Source organism: Xenopus tropicalis, chromosome 1 (assembly GCF_000004195.4).
Source record: "Xenopus tropicalis strain Nigerian chromosome 1, UCB_Xtro_10.0, whole genome shotgun sequence".
Lineage (NCBI taxonomy): Eukaryota > Metazoa > Chordata > Amphibia > Anura > Pipidae > Xenopus > Xenopus tropicalis.
The window spans coordinates 205868329-205890707 of record NC_030677.2 but is presented as its reverse complement, the minus strand read 5'-3'; the positions used below and the strand labels follow the sequence as shown (position 1 = coordinate 205890707).

General features: G+C 50.3%; 1 protein-coding gene across 3 annotated transcripts in view; it reads left to right on the top strand.

Moving 5' to 3' along the window:
- Nucleotides 1-1324: 1324 nt before the first annotated feature.
- dym (dymeclin) overlaps nt 1325-22379 on the top strand; it is a 198700-nt gene continuing 177645 nt past the window's right edge. The window contains exons 1-2 of one of the 3 annotated variants that reach the window (XM_031901402.1): nt 1325-1464; nt 19061-19242. In XM_031901402.1, the coding sequence (XP_031757262.1) occupies nt 19103-19242 (140 nt within the window). In that variant the 5' untranslated portion in view covers nt 1325-1464; nt 19061-19102. 3 annotated transcript variants of the gene reach the window in all.

Here is a 22379-nt window from a genome sequence, read left to right as displayed (position 1 = left end):
CCACCCGCATAAGTGATGCCATGTGCTCTACTGAAGCCGCTGAATGCTCCCTGCAGCTGCACCATTGAGTTCTACACTGGGAACCCAGGGAGAAGTACTTAATGCGATGGGAGACTGGGGGAGAGGGGTACAAAACTAAGGTAACTGTTCATGACTGTCTCAGGCTGGCTGGCCACTAACGCCCTCTCATTTGCCATAGCCTCATTACTGGGTTCTCTTGAAGCAGCTTCCCAATAAGCACGAGCTAGCAAACTGGCTTTTACATTTAATGGAGAAGGAAAGTCATTTTGGCATTTTATTGCCAATAAATTTGCCACATTAGTGCCACCTAGAACAATATATTTATTCTGCATAAAGCTTTACCGTACCTGAGTAAACAGCCTTAGAAGCTTTCATTTTAGCTTGGTCTTCATAGCTTCCTGCTGCAGCTCTAGCTGTTATAGCTCAGGTCACACATTCCTAAGGGTGGTGGGAGCTGGAGAGGGGAGAGATCTGCGCAGACTCTGGACTGAGAATAAAGGATGTTTCTGAGAGAGAAAGTCAGATACCATAATAACATGTTTACGAAAAAGGTGACAAGAAATCCTGTTTCTTTTGCTAGAGGACTCAGTGCAGCGTTTCTGTGAGTGCTTATGGCTGTATTTACACAGACCTTACTGATAAACTTACTGAGTTTGTACCTTTCCTTCTCCTTTAAAGGGGAAATACACCATCACATTAATATAGTATGTTATAGGGAAACCTGTTGTGAGCAACATTTTAATTGGCTTTCATTGTTTATGTTTTGAATGATAAGACTTAAACAAAAGTCTTTGTCTTTGTTTTTGATTCTTTTCAAAACTTCTGTTTATCTTCGATTCTGACTTTCAAATTGGTTCCTTGTTGCTAGGGTATGTACACCCTAGCAACCATATAGAAAGCGAACGTTGAAGCTACAGCTGCTGCCCAGTACAATTGTACAAGGCCTGGTTCTCCCCCCAGCACCTATGGAACCGTCTAGGTCACTTCTGGGATGTAAAGCAAAATGATTTGAACTTGTATAAATGGCTAGTAGATTTGTATAGAGCAGGGGATCCCTAGAGTAGTACAGAATCCCTCCGGGCAGCAGGGGGAGCGGATAGTGCCACAGCCGCAGCATTTCCCCATTGCACTTAATGGCATTTCTATTTGTGGGCGGGAACATACCAGTGCGCCCCGCCTATATTGTAGAAAGCCACGCCCAAACTCGTTAGCCACATAGGAGAAAAGACGGACAGACACGCCCCCAAACACACCGCCCCCAACTGCGGTACGGATTATTTTCTTTCTACGTCACGGACACGCCCACCGCCAGTTCCGCCTGTCAGCTGTGGGCTCAGCGGCTGGCTGGGTCATGTGACAGGAGTGACGCAGCTGTCTGCAGCGACGTGGAGATATGGCGCCTGGGACACCCTGACAGCCAATAGCACCGGCAGCTGCACACAGGTGAGACTGGGAGAGAGCGGGAGAGAGGGAACTCCGTGTGGGGCCTGTCAGAGCGCTGTCAGGAGAGAGCGGGGGAGAGAGCGGGGGAGAGAGCACAGGGTGAGGGCTCTGAGAGAGAGCAGAGGAGACAGCTGAGTTTATTGGCACCGTGGGAAGGGGACACAAGTACAGGGGCATTGGCACAGTGGGAAGGGGCAGGGAACACAAGTACAGGGGCATTGGCACAGTGGGAAGGGGCAGGGAACACAAGTACAGGGGCATTGGCACCGTGGGAAGGGGCAGGGGACACAAGTACAGGGGCATTGGCACAGTGGGAAGGGGCAGGGAACACAAGTACAGGGGCATTGGCACAGTGGGAAGGGGCAGGGAACACAAGTACAGGGGCATTGGCACAGTGGGAAGGGGCAGGGAACACAAGTACAGGGGCATTGGCACCGTGGGAAGGGGCAGGGGACACAAGTACAGGGGCATTGGCACTGTGGGAAGGGGCAGGGAACACAAGTACAGGGGCATTGGCACAGTGGGAAGGGGACACAAGTACAGGGGCATTGGCACCGTGGGAAGGGGCAGGGAACACAAGTACAGGGGCATTGGCACCGTGGGAAGGGGCAGGGAACACAAGTACAGGGGCATTGGCACCGTGGGAAGGGGCAGGGAACACAAGTACAGGGGCATTGGCACAGTGGGAAGGGGAAGGGGACACAAGTACAGGGGCATTGGCACCGTGGGAAGGGGCAGGGAACACAAGTACAGGGGCATTGGCACCGTGGGAAGGGGCAGGGAACACAAGTACAGGGGCATTGGCACAGTGGGAAGGGGCAGGGAACACAAGTACAGGGGCATTGGCACAGTGGGAAGGGGCAGGGAACACAAGTACAGGGGCATTGGCACAGTGGGAAGGGGCAGGGAACACAAGTACAGGGGCATTGGCACAGTGGGAAGGGGCAGGGAACACAAGTACAGGGGCATTGGCACCGTGGGAAGGGGCAGGGAACACAAGTACAGGGGCATTGGCACCGTGGGAAGGGGCAGGGAACACAAGTACAGGGGCATTGGCACAGTGGGAAGGGGCAGGGAACACAAGTACAGGGGCATTGGCACAGTGGGAAGGGGCAGGGAACACAAGTACAGGGGCATTGGCACCGTGGGAAGGGGCAGGGAACACAAGTACAGGGGCATTGGCACAGTGGGAAGGGGCAGGGAACACAAGTACAGGGGCATTGGCACAGTGGGAAGGGGCAGGGAACACAAGTACAGGGGCATTGGCACCGTGGGAAGGGGCAGGGAACACAAGTACAGGGGCATTGGCACAGTGGGAAGGGGAAGGGGACACAAGTACAGGGGCATTGGCACCGTGGGAAGGGGCAGGGAACACAAGTACAGGGGCATTGGCACCGTGGGAAGGGGCAGGGAACACAAGTACAGGGGCATTGGCACCGTGGGAAGGGGCAGGGAACACAAGTACAGGGGCAGGGAACACAGGTACAGGGGCATTGGCACCGTGGGAAGGGGCAGGGAACACAAGTACAGGGGCATTGGCACAGTGGGAAGGGGCAGGGAACACAAGTACAGGGGCATTGGCACAGTGGGAAGGGGCAGGGAACACAAGTACAGGGGCATTGGCACCGTGGGAAGGGGCAGGGAACACAAGTACAGGGGCAGGGAACACAGGTACAGGGGCATTGGCACCGTGGGAAGGGGCAGGGAACACAAGTACAGGGGCATTGGCACAGTGGGAAGGGGCAGAGACACTGCTAAGTGAGTGAGGGAAAGGGAGAGCGCTGCACAATAAGACTGTGAGAGAGGAGGCTAGTTGCTATGGGTTACAGCACCGCCAGGGTAAATTAGCACCACCCTAAGGCCAGAGTGCAGTGTTAGAAGGGGAATGAACCTGACAGAGACAGTGTGAGAGGGAACAGAGGAGAGAGACCAGACAGAGACAGCATGAGAGGGAAGAGAGGAGAGACACCAGACAGACAGCATGAGAGGGAAGAGAGGAGAGAGAACAGGCAGAGACAGCATGAGAGGGAAGAGAGGAGAGAAACCAGGCAGAGACAGCATGAGAGGGAAAAGAGGAGAGAGACCAGGCAGAGACAGCATGAGAGGGAAGAGAGGAGAGAGACCAGACAGAGACAGCATGAGAGGGAAGAGAGGAGAGAGACCAGACAGAGACAGCATGAGAGGGAAGAGAGGAGAGAGACCAGACAGAGACAGCATGAGAGGGAAGAGAGGAGAGAGACCAGACAGAGACAGCATGAGAGGGAAGAGAGGAGAGAGACACCAGACATAGACAGCATGAGAGGGAAGAGAGGAGAGAGACCAGACAGAGACAGCATGAGAGGGAAGAGAGGAGAGAGACCAGTCAGAGACAGCATGAGAGGGAAGCGAGGAGAGAGACCAGTCAGAGACAGCATGAGCGAGACCAGACAGAGACAGCATGAGAGGGAAGAGAGGAGAGAGACCAGACAGAGACAGCATGAGAGGGAAGAGAGGAGAGAGACCAGACAGAGACAGCATGAGAGGGAAGCGAGGAGAGAGACCAGTCAGAGACAGCATGAGAGGGAAAAGAGGAGAGAGACCAGACAGAGACAGCATGAGAGGGAAGAGAGGAGAGACACCAGACAGAGACAGCATGAGAGGGAAGAGAGGAGAGAAACCAGGCAGAGACAGCATGAGAGGGAAGAGAGGAGAGAAACCAGGCAGAGACAGCATGAGAGGGAAAAGAGGAGAGAGACCAGGCAGAGACAGCATGAGAGGGAAGAGAGGAGAGAGAACAGGCAGAGACAGCATGAGAGGGAAGAGAGGAGAGAAACCAGGCAGAGACAGCATGAGAGGGAAAAGAGGAGAGAGACCAGGCAGAGACAGCATGAGAGGGAAGAGAGGAGAGAGACCAGACAGAGACAGCATGAGAGGGAAGAGAGGAGAGAGACCAGTCAGAGACAGCATGAGAGGGAAGAGAGGAGAGAGACCAGACAGAGACAGCATGAGAGGGAAGAGAGGAGAGAGACCAGACAGAGACAGCATGAGAGGAAAGAGAGGAGAGAGACCAGACAGAGACAGCATGAGAGGGAAGAGAGGAGAGAGACCAGACAGAGACAGCATGAGAGGGAAGAGAGGAGAGAGACCAGACAGAGACAGCATGAGAGGGAAGAGAGGAGAGAGACCAGACAGAGACAGCATGAGAGGGAAGAGAGGAGAGAGACCAGACAGAGACAGCATGAGAGGGAAGAGAGGAGAGAGACCAGACAGAGACAGCATGAGAGGGAAGAGAGGAGAGAGACCAGACAGAGACAGCATGAGAGGGAAGAGAGGAGAGAGACCAGACAGAGACAGCGTGAGAGGGAAGAGAGGAGAGAGACCAGTCAGAGACAGCATGAGAGGGAAGCGAGGAGAGAGACCAGTCAGAGACAGCATGAGACAGACCAGACAGAGACAGCATGAGAGGGAAGAGAGAAGAGAGACCAGACAGAGACAGCATGAGAGGGAAGAGAGGAGAGAGACCAGTCAGAGACAGCATGAGAGGGAAGCGAGGAGAGAGACCAGTCAGAGACAGCATGAGAGAGACCAGACAGAGACAGCATGAGAGGGAAGAGAGGAGAGAGACCAGACAGAGACAGCATGAGAGGGAAGAGAGGAGAGAGACCAGACAGAGACAGCATGAGAGGAAAGAGAGGAGAGAGACCAGACAGAGACAGCATGAGAGGGAAGAGAGGAGAGAGACCAGACAGAGACAGCATGAGAGGGAAGAGAGGAGAGAGACCAGACAGAGACAGCATGAGAGGGAAGAGAGGAGAGAGACCAGACAGAGACAGCATGAGAGGGAAGAGAGGAGAGAGACCAGACAGAGACAGCATGAGAGGGAAGAGAGGAGAGAGACCAGACAGAGACAGCATGAGAGGGAAGAGAGGAGAGAGACCAGACAGAGACAGCATGAGAGGGAAGAGAGGAGAGAGACCAGACAGAGACAGCGTGAGAGGGAAGAGAGGAGAGAGACCAGTCAGAGACAGCATGAGAGGGAAGCGAGGAGAGAGACCAGTCAGAGACAGCATGAGACAGACCAGACAGAGACAGCATGAGAGGGAAGAGAGAAGAGAGACCAGACAGAGACAGCATGAGAGGGAAGAGAGGAGAGAGACCAGTCAGAGACAGCATGAGAGGGAAGCGAGGAGAGAGACCAGTCAGAGACAGCATGAGAGAGACCAGACAGAGACAGCATGAGAGGGAAGAGAGGAGAGAGACCAGACAGAGACAGCATGAGAGGGAAGAGAGGAGAGAGACCAGACAGAGACAGCATGAGAGGAAAGAGAGGAGAGAGACCAGACAGAGACAGCATGAGAGGGAAGAGAGGAGAGAGACCAGACAGAGACAGCATGAGAGGGAAGAGAGGAGAGAGACCAGACAGAGACAGCATGAGAGGGAAGAGAGGAGAGAGACCAGACAGAGACAGCATGAGAGGGAAGAGAGGAGAGAGACCAGACAGAGACAGCATGAGAGGGAAGAGAGGAGAGAGACCAGACAGAGACAGCATGAGAGGGAAGAGAGGAGAGAGACCAGACAGAGACAGCATGAGAGGGAAGAGAGGAGAGAGACCAGACAGAGACAGCGTGAGAGGGAAGAGAGGAGAGAGACCAGTCAGAGACAGCATGAGAGGGAAGCGAGGAGAGAGACCAGTCAGAGACAGCATGAGACAGACCAGACAGAGACAGCATGAGAGGGAAGAGAGAAGAGAGACCAGACAGAGACAGCATGAGAGGGAAGAGAGGAGAGAGACCAGTCAGAGACAGCATGAGAGGGAAGCGAGGAGAGAGACCAGTCAGAGACAGCATGAGAGAGACCAGACAGAGACAGCATGAGAGGGAAGAGAGGAGAGAGACCAGACAGAGACAGCATGAGAGGGAAGAGAGGAGAGAGACCAGACAGAGACAATGAGAGGGAAGCGAGGAGAGAGACCAGGCAAAAACAGTGTGAGAGAGAACTGAGCAGAGACAGTTCAGAAAAGAGAGCACCGGGCAGAGACAGTGTAAGAAGGAACAGAGGAGAGAGGACAAGACAGAGACAACATGAGAGGTCAGAAGAGAAAGAAATGAGCAGAGACAGAACGGAAGAGAGAGCACTGAGCAGAGACAGTGTAAGAAGGAACAGAGGTGAGAGTGACAGGGAGAGAAGAGAGAGCTCAGGGGAAAGACTAAGCAGAGAGAGGGGCGAGGGCACCACACAGAGACTCTGTAGGAGTAGAGAGCACAGAACAGACACAGTGAGCAGGGACAGGCCAGAGAGTTCAGAGACAGTGTGAGAGGGAGAGAGTGCACAGGACAGTGACAGAGTAAAGGGGAGAGAGTGCTTACAAAGGACACTTGGGCTCATTTACCAACACTGGGCACCTTTGCACCTGTGCAGTAACCTGTAGCAACTGCTTAGGGACAGGCTTTGTTCCCCCAGCTGCAGCGAGAGCAGAAACAACTTTCACTTGGTTGCCATTGGTAACTGCACTAGGGCAAATTTGTCCTGTTATTAAATGACCCCCACTCTGATCTGGGAGATGGGAAAGAGAGCTCTAGAAATGATACATTGTGACATTGTGAGTCTGTTTTGTGTGTTTTCTCTAGTTTGTAAACAGAAAATGCAAGCTCTTGGGGCAACTCGAGTCCCATTTCAGGTAGAAATTACCAATGATGGAAAGAATTAGACTGAGAAACAAGCAGCCTTTGAATGCTCATAGGGGGAAGCCTTGAGCCGATTCCTTCCTTTCTCATGTGTGTTTTGCTCCATAGAGCGCAGTCAGTTACAGTCTGGGATGGGCAGAACCCCTTCTATCACTGTATTTGTTGTTCCATAACAGCACCACTTTCTCTGCTTCCCTTAGTGCTGAGCATGATGTTACTGGGAGCGTTTAGTGTGTGTAATAGTGACAGCTGCACTCTAACAGTCATCAGAGAGAGCGACTCACACAATCGTAATGGGGCAGCTTTATATTACAATTCGTAGCTCAAATGGGATGGGATGTGTCCGAGGGGGGTAGAACCACTCTGTCCTGGTTCCGGCAGTCTATAGTAGCAGTCTATAGTAGCGCTTTCGGCAGGGGCCTCTGTCTCTCTGCTTATGTGCAGTGTCTTTCACTACTGATGTCTCCTGGTCTGACCCCAAATAAGTGCCTCCAGGGCTGGAAGAGAGCCCCCAAATATAGAACTGCTGACTAAGATATGTCAGGGCCACACTGGAGATTCTGTATTGGGATCACCCACCTGCCTCCCTTCTATGAACAATTCAATGTTTTACTGCACTTTAGTTGCCCTTTAAAATTGGCTTTTATTTGATCTATTCATTTAAAGGTAAAGTAGGCCAATATAACATTTGGCATAATGAAAGCTAAATTAACCAAAATCCCAAGTTGCATATGTACATTAGGATAGGGAAGGGTTAAAGAGAAACGCACGCAACGCGAACGGCGTTTATATGATAAAAAGTCACATGATTTTAATAATTCCGTTCGGCCAGGCACGTAGATTCGGCTGAATCCTGCTGAGAAAGGACAAATCTTGACCGAATCTTGAGCTGAATGCTGGATTCAGTGCATCCCTATTTTATTCAAAGCATCTTTCAACATACAGGTATGGGACCTGTTATCCAAAATGCTCAGGACCTGGGTTTTCTGTATAAGGGGTCTTTACGTAATTTGGATCTCCATACTTTCATTAAATCCAATAATATTACTTGGCTCTTAGTTGGGATCAAATACAAGATAAAGTTTTATTATTATTATTTGCTTATAATGGAGTCTGTAGGAGACGGCCTTTCCGTAATTTGAAACTTACTGGATAACGGGTTCCCATACCTGTACATTTATTATACATCGATTTTAAAGTAATTTGTAAATGTACTTGTGTGTAAATGATAAGTGAAAGCAGAATGTATGGTCTTGGTCAGAGTGGAGCCAATGGCTACTGAGTGGAGCCCATACGTGACCCTTGATATGGCCTGTAACTTGGGTAGCCAATCAGGTGTGTGGCGCAGGTAGCCCATTATGTAGCAGGACTGAGCATGTACAAATGGGACTTGTGGGTCTGGAAGGAGGTGAGACCCCTTTAGGGACTTATATGGGCTACGTGCCCTATTATATATAGACGCAGGGTAAAAGCATACATTGCCCTATCAGTGTATCAGTGACAGACTGTATTATTATTATAATATAATTTTAGCCCCTTAACCCACCCCACAGCCCAGTGATCCCCCACACTTCAGCCTGCATACTGGGCTGGGGCAGCATAATCCTGCAGTAGGCAAATAGAACACTATTCCACTATTATTCCGACTATTCAGTCACAATAGGCACTGCCCCATGCCCAGTGTGAGCCCAGTGTGAGCCCAGTGTGAGCCCAGTGTGAGCCCAGTGTGAGCCCAGTGTGAGCCCAGTGTGAGCCCAGTGTGAGCCCCAGCTCGGCTGGGAAGCCTGGGAGTGTTAGTGGCATCTCTGGAATTGCCCTATATACTCTCCCCATGTGGTGCTGCTAATAGGCTCTGTAACAAGATAAGCCTGTCAGTACTGCATTCTCATCTGACTGTAGGTAATTACTATGTGTAATGCTCGAAAATATTGTTTATTTCTGCTGTGCCCTGAATCCTACAGTGTATGTCAGTTACTGAGTATGTGTGGGTCCGTGTGGTACTGCAGCATATGGTACAGGGTATCAGCTGGGTCTTATTGGAAATAATCTGTGGGTCAGAACAGGATGGGTCATATTATGGCTAAGGAGCCTAATGACCAAGCACAGAATTGAGAGACCTTTATTTGGGATATTTTGGGTTAATAGTCACCCTGCTATAGTTCCAGGGGTACCCAGGGCACAAATAATCACTCACCCCAAATCCCCCCTAACTGGCCTTCAGGCTGGGCCCCCTTAGCCCATAACAAGGTTACAGATATATAGAAACATTGGGGTAACAGTCACCCTGCTATAGTTCCAGGGGTACCCAGGGCACAAATAAGCACTCACCCCCCCCCCCAACTGGCCTTCAGGCTGGGCCCCCTTAGCCCATAACAAGGTTACAGATATATAGAAACATTGGGGTAACAGTCACCCTGCTATAGTTCCAGGGGTACCCAGGGCACAAATAAGCACTCACCCCAAATCCCCCCCTAACTGGCCTTCAGGCTGGGCCCCCTTAGCCCATAACAAGGTTACAGATATATAGAAACATTGGGGTAACAGTCACCCTGCTATAGTTCCAGGGGTACCCAGGGCACAAATAAGCACTCACCCCAAATCCCCCCCTAACTGGCCTTCAGGCTGGGCCCCCTTAGCCCATAACAAGGTTACAGATATATAGAAACATTGGGGTAACAGTCACCCTGCTATAGTTCCAGGGGTACCCAGGGCACAAATAAGCACTCACCCCAAATCCCCCCCTAACTGGCCTTCAGGCTGGGCCCCCTTAGCCATAACAAGGTTACAGATATATAGAAACATTGGGGTAACAGTTCAGGTTTGTCCCCTCAGGTGGTGATGAACCTGATGTACTCACTTTGGAAAAAGTGCTTGTGCTGAGGTGGGTGGGTGGGTAGGTAAGTAGGTGCATACCAGGAGAGGCGCTTGGGCGAGTGGGTACTTAGGAGGAAGTCGGCACCAGTGGGGACACATGGGACTCTGTTTGCACGTTCAGTTAACCCTAAGATTGCTGAAGCCCTGAGAGAACTGCCGGGCCGCAGCACTGCTGATTGGAGTGACCCAGTAAGGGCGAAGACAGACGGGGCAATTAGTCACTTTGATTTTTAAAAATCCACTCTTGGCGACTAATCACTGCAAAAGTAACACCAACTTGTAATGTGCGGTAACTTTCGCACTCGCCACGACTGGGTTTTTTTTAGAAATCATGGTGACTAGTCTATCTTCCCCTGAATACCACATTACCATAGTCAGTTACAATGGGAAATGCTGATAGGCTGCTGTGCCCATAGGCTGCTGTGCCCATAGGCCCATGAAATCAGTGTAATCGTATTGGAGAATCCAGGCAGAGGCAGGGCATAGCTGAACAGGCTGCTGTGCCCATAGGCTGCTGTGCCCATAGGCTGCTGTTCCATAGGCTGCTGTCCTATATGCCCATGAAATCAGTGTAATCGTATTGGAGAATCCAGGCAGAGGCAGGGCATAGCTGAACAGGCTGCTGTGCCCATAGGCTGCTGTGCCCATAGGCTGCTGGTGCCCATAGGCTGCTGTTCCATAGGCTGCTGTCCTATATGCCCATGAAATCAGTGTAATCGTATTGGAGAATCCAGGCTGAGGCAGGGCCCAGCTGAACAGCTTGCCTGAAGGGGCCATACACTGTAAGATCCACTCGTTTGGAGAGATCGTCAAGTGAGTGGATCTTCTCCCGATATGCCAACCTACGGGTGGGCGATATTGGGCTAATTTGATTATCTGGCCCTAGGGCCAAATGATCAAATTAGGACGGTGGGTTATAGGTGCCATCATATCAGGGACTGCATCAACGAGCGATGTGATCCTCCATACATCGGAAAATCCAACCTGCCCAATGGAGGTCTGGCCAGACATTAGTCCGGATGGCCCGTTGGTTGTGCCCATACACGGGCAGATTTCAGCTGCTGATTCTGATCCCAATTCGCCAGCTTATCCTGCCAGTGTATGTGCCTACCCGACCCATTACCCAGATCATGATCGTGCAGGTGTGATTTTCTGTCGGATCAGGGACGGCATTGGCTCATTGATGTGATCTGACAGCACCTATGCCCGACGATCAGATTAGCTCAGTATCACCCACCTATAGGTGGCACCCTCACCAAACGAGTCTTCCCGTGTATGGCCACCTTTAGAAACTGTACATCTCCATTTTCTGATTATAATGACTGTTTTGGCTCAGACTCAGAACCATTTCATCCTGCAGATGTTTGTTATGGGTGTGACATGGGCTCCAATTAATGTTTAACCTGCTGTTTAATATGATGCTTCCCAGTAAATACAGGGAGGTGGTATTGGCTTGGCTTGGCCGCTCAGAACAGGTGGTATTGGCTTGGCTTGGCCGCTCAGAACAGGTGGTATTGGCTTGGCTTGGCCGCTCAGAACAGGTGGTATTGGCTTGGCCGCATAGAACAGGTGGTATTGGCTTGGCCGCTCAGAACAGGTGGTATTGGCTTGGTCGCTCAGAACAGGTGGTATTGGCTTGGCCGCTCAGAACAGGTGGTATTGGCTTGGCTTGGCCGCTCAGAACAGGTGGTATTGGCTTGGCTTGGCCGCTCAGAACAGGTGGTATTGGCTTGGCCGCTCAGAACAGGTGGTATTGGCTTGGCCGCTCAGAACAGGTGGTATTGGCTTGGCCGCTCAGAACAGGTGGTATTGGCTTGGCCGCTCAGAACAGGTGGTATTGGCTTGGCCGCTCAGAACAGGTGGTATTGGCTTGGCCGCTCAGAACAGGTGGTATTGGCTTGGCCGCTCGGAACAGGTGGTATTGGCTTGGCCGCCTGGAACAGGTGGTATTGGCTTGGCCGCCCGGAACAGGTGGTATTGGCTTGGCCGCCCGGAACAGGTGGTATTGGCTTGGCCGCTCGGAACAGGTGGTATTGGCTTGGCCGCTCGGAACAGGTGGTATTGGCTTGGCCGCTCGGAACAGGTGGTATTGGCTTGGCCGCTCGGAACAGGTGGTATTGGCTTGGCTTGGCCGCTCGGAACAGGTGGTATTGGCTTGGCTTGGCTGCTCGGAACAGGTGGTATTGGCTTGGCTTGGCCGCTCGGAACAGGTGGTATTGGCTTGGCCGCTCGGAACAGGTTGTATTGGCTTGGCTTGGCTGCTCGGAATAGGTGGTATTGGCTTGGCTTGGCCGCTCGGAACAGGTGGTATTGGCTTGGCCGCTCGGAACAGGTTGTATTGGCTTGGCTTGGCTGCTCGGAACAGGTGGTATTGGCTTGGCTTGGCTGCTCGGAACAGGTGGTATTGGCTTGGCTTGGCCGCTCGGAACAGGTGGTATTGGCTTGGCTTGGCCGCTCGGAACAGGTGGTATTGGCTTGGCCGCTCGGAACAGGTTGTATTGGCTTGGCTTGGCTGCTCGGAACAGGTGGTATTGGCTTGGCTTGGCTGCTCGGAACAGGTGGTATTGGCTTGGCTTGGCCGCTCGGAACAGGTGGTATTGGCTTGGCCGCTCGGAACAGGTGGTATTGGCTTGGCCGCTCGGAACAGGTTGTATTGGCTTGGCTTGGCTGCTCGGAACAGGTGGTATTGGCTTGGCTTGGCCGCTCGGAACAGGTGGTATTGGCTTGGCCGCTCGGAACAGGTTGTATTGGCTTGGCCGCTCAGAACAGGTGGTATTGGCTCGGCCGCCCGGAACAGGTGGTATTGGCTTGGCCGCCCGGAACAGGTGGTATTGGCTTGGCCGCCCGGAACAGGTGGTATTGGCTTGGCCGCTCGGAACAGGTGGTATTGGCTTGGCCGCTCGGAACAGGTGGTATTGGCTTGGCCGCTCGGAACAGGTGGTATTGGCTTGGCCGCTCGGAACAGGTGGTATTGGCTTGGCCGCTCAGAACAGGTGGTATTGGCTTGGCTTGGCCGCTCAGAACAGGTGGTATTGGCTTGGCTTGGCCGCTCAGAACAGGTGGTATTGGCTTGGCCGCATAGAACAGGTGGTATTGGCTTGGCCGCTCAGAACAGGTGGTATTGGCTTGGTCGCTCAGAACAGGTGGTATTGGCTTGGCCGCTCAGAACAGGTGGTATTGGCTTGGCTTGGCCGCTCAGAACAGGTGGTATTGGCTTGGCTTGGCCGCTCAGAACAGGTGGTATTGGCTTGGCCGCTCAGAACAGGTGGTATTGGCTTGGCCGCTCAGAACAGGTGGTATTGGCTTGGCCGCTCAGAACAGGTGGTATTGGCTTGGCCGCTCAGAACAGGTGGTATTGGCTTGGCCGCTCAGAACAGGTGGTATTGGCTTGGCCGCTCAGAACAGGTGGTATTGGCTTGGCCGCTCGGAACAGGTGGTATTGGCTTGGCCGCCTGGAACAGGTGGTATTGGCTTGGCCGCCCGGAACAGGTGGTATTGGCTTGGCCGCCCGGAACAGGTGGTATTGGCTTGGCCGCTCGGAACAGGTGGTATTGGCTTGGCCGCTCGGAACAGGTGGTATTGGCTTGGCCGCTCGGAACAGGTGGTATTGGCTTGGCCGCTCGGAACAGGTGGTATTGGCTTGGCTTGGCCGCTCGGAACAGGTGGTATTGGCTTGGCTTGGCTGCTCGGAACAGGTGGTATTGGCTTGGCTTGGCCGCTCGGAACAGGTGGTATTGGCTTGGCCGCTCGGAACAGGTTGTATTGGCTTGGCTTGGCTGCTCGGAATAGGTGGTATTGGCTTGGCTTGGCCGCTCGGAACAGGTGGTATTGGCTTGGCCGCTCGGAACAGGTTGTATTGGCTTGGCTTGGCTGCTCGGAACAGGTGGTATTGGCTTGGCTTGGCTGCTCGGAACAGGTGGTATTGGCTTGGCTTGGCCGCTCGGAACAGGTGGTATTGGCTTGGCTTGGCCGCTCGGAACAGGTGGTATTGGCTTGGCCGCTCGGAACAGGTTGTATTGGCTTGGCTTGGCTGCTCGGAACAGGTGGTATTGGCTTGGCTTGGCTGCTCGGAACAGGTGGTATTGGCTTGGCTTGGCCGCTCGGAACAGGTGGTATTGGCTTGGCCGCTCGGAACAGGTGGTATTGGCTTGGCCGCTCGGAACAGGTTGTATTGGCTTGGCTTGGCTGCTCGGAACAGGTGGTATTGGCTTGGCTTGGCCGCTCGGAACAGGTGGTATTGGCTTGGCCGCTCGGAACAGGTTGTATTGGCTTGGCCGCTCAGAACAGGTGGTATTGGCTCGGCCGCCCGGAACAGGTGGTATTGGCTTGGCCGCCCGGAACAGGTGGTATTGGCTTGGCCGCCCGGAACAGGTGGTATTGGCTTGGCCGCTCGGAACAGGTGGTATTGGCTTGGCCGCTCGGAACAGGTGGTATTGGCTTGGCCGCTCGGAACAGGTGGTATTGGCTTGGCCGCTCGGAACAGGTGGTATTGGCTTGGCTGCTCGGAACAGGTGGTATTGGCTTGGCTTGGCCGCTCGGAACAGGTGGTATTGGCTTGGCCGCTCGGAACAGGTGGTATTGGCTTGGCTTGGCTGCTCGGAACAGGTGGTATTGGCTTGGCTTGGCCGCTCGGAACAGGTGGTATTGGCTTGGCCGCTCGGAACAGGTTGTATTGGCTTGGCCGCTCAGAACAGGTGGTATTGGCTTGGCTTGGCCGCTCAGAACAGGTGGTATTGGCTTGGCTTGGCCGCTCGGAACAGGTTGTATTGGCTTGGCCGCTCAGAACAGGTGGTATTGGCTTGGCTTGGCCGCTCAGAACAGGTGGTATTGGCTTGGCTTGGCCGCTCAGAACAGGTGGTATTGGCTTGGCTTGGCCGCTCAGAACAGGTGGTATTGGCTTGGCCGCTCAGAACAGGTGGTATTGGCTTGGCCGCTCAGAACAGGTGGTATTGGCTTGGCCGCTCAGAACAGGTGGTATTGGCTTGGCCGCTCAGAACAGGTGGTATTGGCTTGGCCGCTCAGAACAGGTGGTATTGGCTTGGCCGCTCAGAACAGGTGGTATTGGCTTGGCCGCTCAGAACAGGTGGTATTGGCTTGGCCGCTCAGAACAGGTGGTATTGGCTTGGCCGCTCAGAACAGGTGGTATTGGCTTGTCATGTCCGGTCTGAACACTTGTTGCTCCCAATGCTACTGGCATCAAGACCAGACTGTAAGCTCTTTGGGGCAGTTGCTGTGTGTGCCATTATTAGCAGCCTCTTTTCACTTTACCTGCTCTTTTCAGGTTGCCATTTGGTTGGGCATTTTGGTTGCTAGGGTAAATTGGACCCAAGCAACCAGACAGCAGGTGAAATTCTAAGCTGGTGGTGAGCTGCTGAACAAAAAGTAATTCAGAAATGACAAAAAAAATAAAAATAAAGACCAACTGCCAAATGTCTCAGGGCATCACAGGATATAAAGGGGAACGTCCCCTATAACCTCAGTATTGGGAATTAATAGTATCATTGCTAGAAATAGCACTCACCTTAAATGAACGATTAGTATGATGAGCCGTATTTTAGGATAGGGACTATGTACTTCAATACAAAAGAATTGCAGACAAAAAGTCTGTTTGTGGTTGTTATGGTCTTGCTCTAGCAACCAGAGACAGCTTTAAAGTCCTTTAAGATAACTTTTAGTATTTTATAGAATGTACTATTCCTAGCAACTTTGCAATTAGTCTTTATTATTATTATTTTTTTTTTTTTTATAGTTTTTGAATTATTTGCCTTCTTTGTCTGTGTCTTTCCAGCATTCACATGGGGGTCACTGACCCCGGCAGCCAAAAAATCTTTTTCTCTGTGAGGCTCCAATTTTATTTTATTGTTACTTTTTATGCCTTATCTTTTTATGTAGTCCCTCTCCTATTCATATTCCAGTCTCCCATTCACACCACTGCCTGGTTGCTAAGGTAAACAAGACCCTAGCACCCACATAGCCGCTAAAGTTCCGAAATTGGAGAGCTGCTAAACTAAAAGCTAAATAACGGAAAAACTACGAAATAAAAAAAATGAAAACCAATTGCAATTTGTCGGAGAATATCAATATCTGTATATAAAAGTTCATTTCAAGGAGAACAGCCCCTTTAAAGGTGGACAAATTAAGGGCATTGCTTTGCTTCTGTGCACAGTATAATATACAATATAACAATATAACGTACAATATCGTATGTTACTTTTAGTGGAATTTTAATTTTTGGTGACTTGGGATTTGCTGCTCAGAGACGGAGAAGGGAAGAGGGAGGGGCCAGGAGGGAGGAGCCAAGAGGGAGGGGCCATTCTGCGGCAAACTTTGCCTTTACAGGTCTCCAGAGGGCTCATATTTTCCTCTCAGCATGTCAGTGTTGTGAATACAGTGCAGCCAGTGTGGGAGATGGGCGCGTGTATGGGGCTGTGCTGCCCCATGTGTATCTCTACTTATTGTTTCTCCTCACTGAGCTGCATTTGTGCTGCTTCTCATGTCCCTTTTATATTAACTATACCAGTATAAGCACAATTCAGCAGGAACAGCCCCCTAAGGTTGCCCATAGCCTGTACAGAGAGATACCATAAAACTATGGCAGCATAGGAATTCCCCTGTACTAAGCACAATTCAGCAGGAACAGCCCCCTAAGTTTGCTCATAGCCTGTACAGAGAGATACCATAAAACTATGGCACATAGGGATTCCCCTGTACTAAGCACAATTCAGCAGGAACAGCCCCCTAAGTTTACTCATAGCCTGTACAGAGAGATACCATAAAACTATGGCAGCATAGGGATTCCCCTGTACTAAGCACAATTCAGCAGGAACAGCCCCCTAAGTTTACTCATAGCCTGTACAGAGAGATACCATAAAACTATGGAACATAGGGATTCCCCTGTACTAAGCACAATTCAGCAGGAACAGCCCCCTAAGTTTTCTGTAGGTTAAAACTCCTATTGTAACCAGCATGAGGATATATAAGTAAAGGGTAACTGGGAGTTTATAAGGGACTATACTCACGCCTCTGGGAGTTGGGCTGTAATTCTCACTAACAAGTAGGGCTTATGGGATGTTCTGTATTGGGGTGGATAAAGGGTAAGTTGATGAGGGGGATTGGGAAGACTGTGTATCCATAAGTTTAGCCTAAGTGTCCTCTCAGATGCCATCACCTTTTCCATAGTGAAGACTTTTTGGGTAACCACCACCAATATTCAGTCCGTCGTATGGCTTCTGCTACAGTGTTTCAAGAGACAGAACCAAAAAGAGACAGCTAGACTGACTGCTAACATAAAAACCAGTGAAAATATGGAATCAGAGTGTATTGGGAAGGTGCTCAGAAACACATTGTTTGGTTTACATCCCCTTTAATGCTGAGCATAATGTATGTAGCTGTCCCTTTATATCCCAGCGCCGCACCTACAGCCCAGGGATCATGCCGGGAACTGACATGGCAATAAGCAAATATACTCAGAGGCACAGTGCCACGTGTAAGGGAAGGAGGTTCCTGCCCCGCGGAGCTTACAATCGAACTTAATCTCTGCAACTTGTCATGTAGTGTTACAGAAGGCCGGCAGCTCAGCCACATCCTGGAAATTGTATTGGTTCCACTTGCGCCGGGCCCTACTTCCAACACACAGCAAATATTTATTTGGCTCTAACGGTGATGATGTGCCCGTGCCAGAAGGGAGAGGAACATTGCCACATACAGCAGCCTCTGTCACCCGTCTGTGTGTATATATATTTATATATGGTGATGTACCCCTGTTGTAAATGATAAGGATATTAGCAGTCACTGAGGGGTTCTGTGCCCATATAAAGGCACAAGGCTGCAGGCTGAGTTATACAGGGAACTCTGAGTATCACTCATGTATTATAAGGGATAATGTACCCCCTACTGTAAATGATAAGGATATTAGCAGTCACTGAGGGGCTCTGTGCCCATATAAAGGCACAAGGCTGCAGGCTGAGTTATACAGGGAACTCTGAGTATCACTCATGTATTATAAGGGATAATGTACCCCCTACTGTAAATGATAAGGATATTAGAAGTCACTGAGGGGTTCTGTGCCCATATAAAGGCACAAGGCTGCAGGCTGAGTTATACAGGGAACTCTGAGTATCACTCATGTATTATAAGGGATAATGTACCCCCTACTGTAAATGATAAGGATATTAGCAGTCACTGAGGGCTTCTGTGCCCATATAAAGGCACAAGGCTGCAGGCTGAGTTATACAGGGAACTCTGAGTATCACTCATGTATTATAAGGGATAATGTACCCCCTACTGTAAATGATAAGGATATTAGCAGTCACTGAGGGCTTCTGTGCCCATATAAAGGCACAAGGCTGCAGGCTGAGTTATACAGGGAACTCTGAGTATCACTCATGTATTATAAGGGATAATGTACCCCCTACTGTAAATGATAAGGATATTAGCAGTCACTGAGGGCTTCTGTGCCCATATAAAGGCACAAGGCTGCAGGCTGAGTTATACAGGGAACTCTGAGTATCACTCATGTATTATAAGGGATAATGTACCCCCTACTGTAAATGATAAGGATATTAGCAATCACTGTATTATAAGGGATAATGAACCCCCATATTACAGGAAAAGAGGAGAGCACCTTCACGCAGATGAACTGCTTCAGCCTTTATTCAAACCACAGCACACAACATGTTTCGGGCTGTATCATGCCCTTTCTCAAGTGTAACTAGTTAACAACAGATTGAACAATGTACATGCTTGTTAGGAAATGTGTCAATGCATGGGCTCAGCTAGTGGAGGGTTAATCTATGATGTGGGTAGTGGGGGTCCCATGGGGCCCTTATTTTCATAGTTATGCCTCCAGCTCTGTTCTCTGTTGGCCATACTGTAGATTATATATATTTTATCTGATACCGAGGGTGAGGCTCTGTTTGCTGATCTGTCACCTGAATATACGCTCAGAATTGAAACTCATAGGGTGTGAGCTCTGTAAGTGGTAATGTTGTGCAGTCTGCCTGTTGGGGCCATGATTGGTAGCGACCATTGTTTAACCCTCTGTGTGTTGTGTCTTTCAGGAACCTTTCTAGTAATGCCCAGGCAGTAACGCATTTAGAAAGATGGGGGCCAATAGTAGTACCATAAAGGAACTGTCAGAAAATGAATTCCTGAAGAAACTCTCTGGAACGGATTCTATTTCTGAAAATGAGCCCTTCTGGAACCAACTCCTTTCCTTCAGCTTCAGCACCCCCACTAACAGGTAAGGGTGTGTCTATAATTCCTACTCCCCCCACTAACAGGTAAGGGTGTGTCTATAAGTCCTACACCCCCCACTAACAGGTAAGGGTGTGTCTATAAGTCCTACACCCCCCACTAACAGGTAAGGGTGTGTCTATAAGTCCTACACCCCCCACTAACAGGTAAGGGTGTGTCTATAATTCCTACTCCCCCCACTAACAGGTAAGCGTGTGTCTATAAGTCCTACACCCCCCACTAACAGGTAAGGGTGTGTCTATAAGTCCTACACCCCCCACTAACAGGTAAGGGTGTGTCTATAAGTCCTACACCCCCCACTAACAGGTAAGGGTGTGTCTATAATTCCTACACCCCCCACTAACAGGTAAGGGTGTGTCTATAAGTCCTACACCCCCCACTAACAGGTAAGGGTGTGTCTATAATTCCTACACCCCCCACTAACAGGTAAGGGTGTGTCTATAATTCCTACTCCCCCCACTAACAGGTAAGGGTGTGTCTAAAAGTCCTACACCCCCCACTAACAGGTAAGGGTGTGTCTATAAGTCCTACACCCCCCACTAACAGGTAAGGGTGTGTCTATAAGTCCTACACCCCCCACTAACAGGTAAGGGTGTGTCTATAAGTCCTACACCCCCCACTAACAGGTAAGGGTGTGTCTATAAAGTCTAAGGCCGCCTCTAACAAGTAAGGGTGTGTATATAAATTCTATATAAATTACTGAGTTGTTCCTGCTGCTGTAGGGAAAGTATCCCTGTTGCGCCTCATTAGGACACAGTGTGTATTTCTTTAGGAACCACTAGGTGGAGCTCTCACCCAGAAAATTTAAAATCAGTAAGCCAAATGCTAGTGTTTAGTTTTGTCATCCGTCACCGTGATTAGAAACATAACCTGCTAATTTATACATAGGCAGATGTTACATTGCAAATTCATATTTACCCCTTAATCGTATTTTTAGCAGCATCAGTGAAGTTAAATCGAGTGTTTGGAAGTGCTTATATAATGCACACATACAACCATACCAGCGCAAGGGCTAAGCAGAGCTGTTTATGATAGCTGCGGTGACAGCATTGTATATAAACAAAATTGCTGCCATTTAAAAAAATATATATATTTTAAATATCAATGAGACTTACTTGCACTTGATCCAAATGAAGCTGTCTGGATGAATATTGGCAGCAAAGCAATCCTACTGGGCTTCTGTAATGCTTAATTGTTTTTTAACTTAAGGTCTGGTGATCCAAATTATGCAAAGATCCATTATCTGGAAAACCCCAGGTCTTGAGCATTCTGGATAACAGATCCAATACCTGTATTAAAAACGCATTGCCCCTTGTGTTGAGGCTGAAAGCCTTTGCCCATAAGTTGTTGTTGTTCCACATTGATATCACTAGGTGGCGCCTAATGTTTGTTTATAGAACCAAGTCATTTTTTTTTTCTTCCCAATTGATAAAAAGTCAGTTCTTAGGTTTATGTTTAACCCTTTATTGTAGTATTGTGACTTTGCTATTGAGACGTGTAGCCTGCAGTCTACTGAGCCAGCCATCCTTGTTATTTATTCATTAGCCTGTTTGTGCGGTTATGCTCTGTACCTAGAAGCACGGGCCTGTAGTTCTGATTCATTTCCATTTTTTCAGTGTTTAGAAATACTGTTGCACTGGCCGGCAGGCAGGCTGAGAATTCCAACTGTATCTTCTAGCAGCTCCGGTTGGAGTTTAACAGGGGCAAGGTTACATTCAGGAATTGCAGGACCCCCTTCCCCTGCCTGCCCATGACTATTATCTGTCCAAATGTCAGAATTATTTGATTAAAATGGAGTCTATGGAAGATAGTCATTCTGTAATTCAGACTTTTCGGGGTAACTAGTTTTCAGATAACGGGCCTCATACCTGTATATATATTTGCACTTATCTCCATAGCCGCAGCTAGCCATTCCTTGTGCCCTGCTATTGTTCTACCCCTCTGTTACCCCGGTGCAGCCATAAGGCGGGGGGCTGCCTGGGGACGCACCGGTGAATCCCTGAACCCTGGCCTAACACTTGATCGACTAAATGGACTTTTCTTGCTCGATCTGTTCCCGTGTTTGGTCCCACGCCAGAGGGCCGGGGAACAGTGTGAAGCCTTTTTTCGAGCCGCGCTGTGGTTTAAATGCAGGGATTCACAATATCACATTTAATATTGGTTTCCCATCTTTACATCCATTCACTCTTTCCTTCCTTCCTCCATTAATGAAGCGGCTTTTCCTGCCGGCTTTGTGGTCAGGGCTAAACCAATACGCGGTGCCGTACTCTTGGGCAGGTGCCACCTCATGAATCTTGATGGATGACGTTTGGGACATTTGCTTTGCTCGTGGTTAATGCCTCCCTCATAACAGGCTAATTGTTCAGGCCGTGGCACTTAAGCCTGCGAGTGGATTTCTGCTTGTAGGGCAATTTATCTAGCATTTCCGCTTCAGCTCCCGGCTCCTCCGTGTTGTTATTCCTCCCTGAGTAGGGCACTGTGTGTTCTGTAGGGCTGGCAGAATGGCACAGTTATGTGCTGGCATCTGCCCATGGAACAAGGAAGCCTCTTCCTTCCTAATCCGGCTCATCCATCTTCTATTGATCATGTTAGGGAACACAGAACGTCTTCTAGCCTCAAATTAAAAGGCCACCTTCCTTCCTTCTGTTCATGGTGATTGGGAGCAGGGTTGGACTCAGCCGGTGGGCCCTGCCGACCCAGATCGGATCCCTGCCTGTTCTCCTCAGTTGCTCCCCTAATAGCAGCAAAGTAAGTATAAGGTGCACTCTGGGGGTGGAATGGGCTGGTGTTGGGTGAATTGGCAGCAGGGGGGCCCTGGGGAAGCAGCACCGGTGGGCATCGCGCCTCCCAGTCTGATGCTGATTAGGAGCATTCTACTAGTCTGGGCCCATGTTCTAAACCAGCGGTTGGAGCAGTAGCAAGGGGGCTCAGCCTGAAGGACAGTAAGGGTGAGATCTAGGAAAAATGCCTATTTGTTCTCCTAGTTAATGGGCAGATTTCAGCCCATTGGTCCTTCAGACCAATTTGGCTGCTTATCTGCCTGTGTATGGGCACCCCGGTGGGCCTCCCATTCTGATATCTGGCCTAAAATTGGCCTAAAATCTCGATCAGCCAGGGTGATTT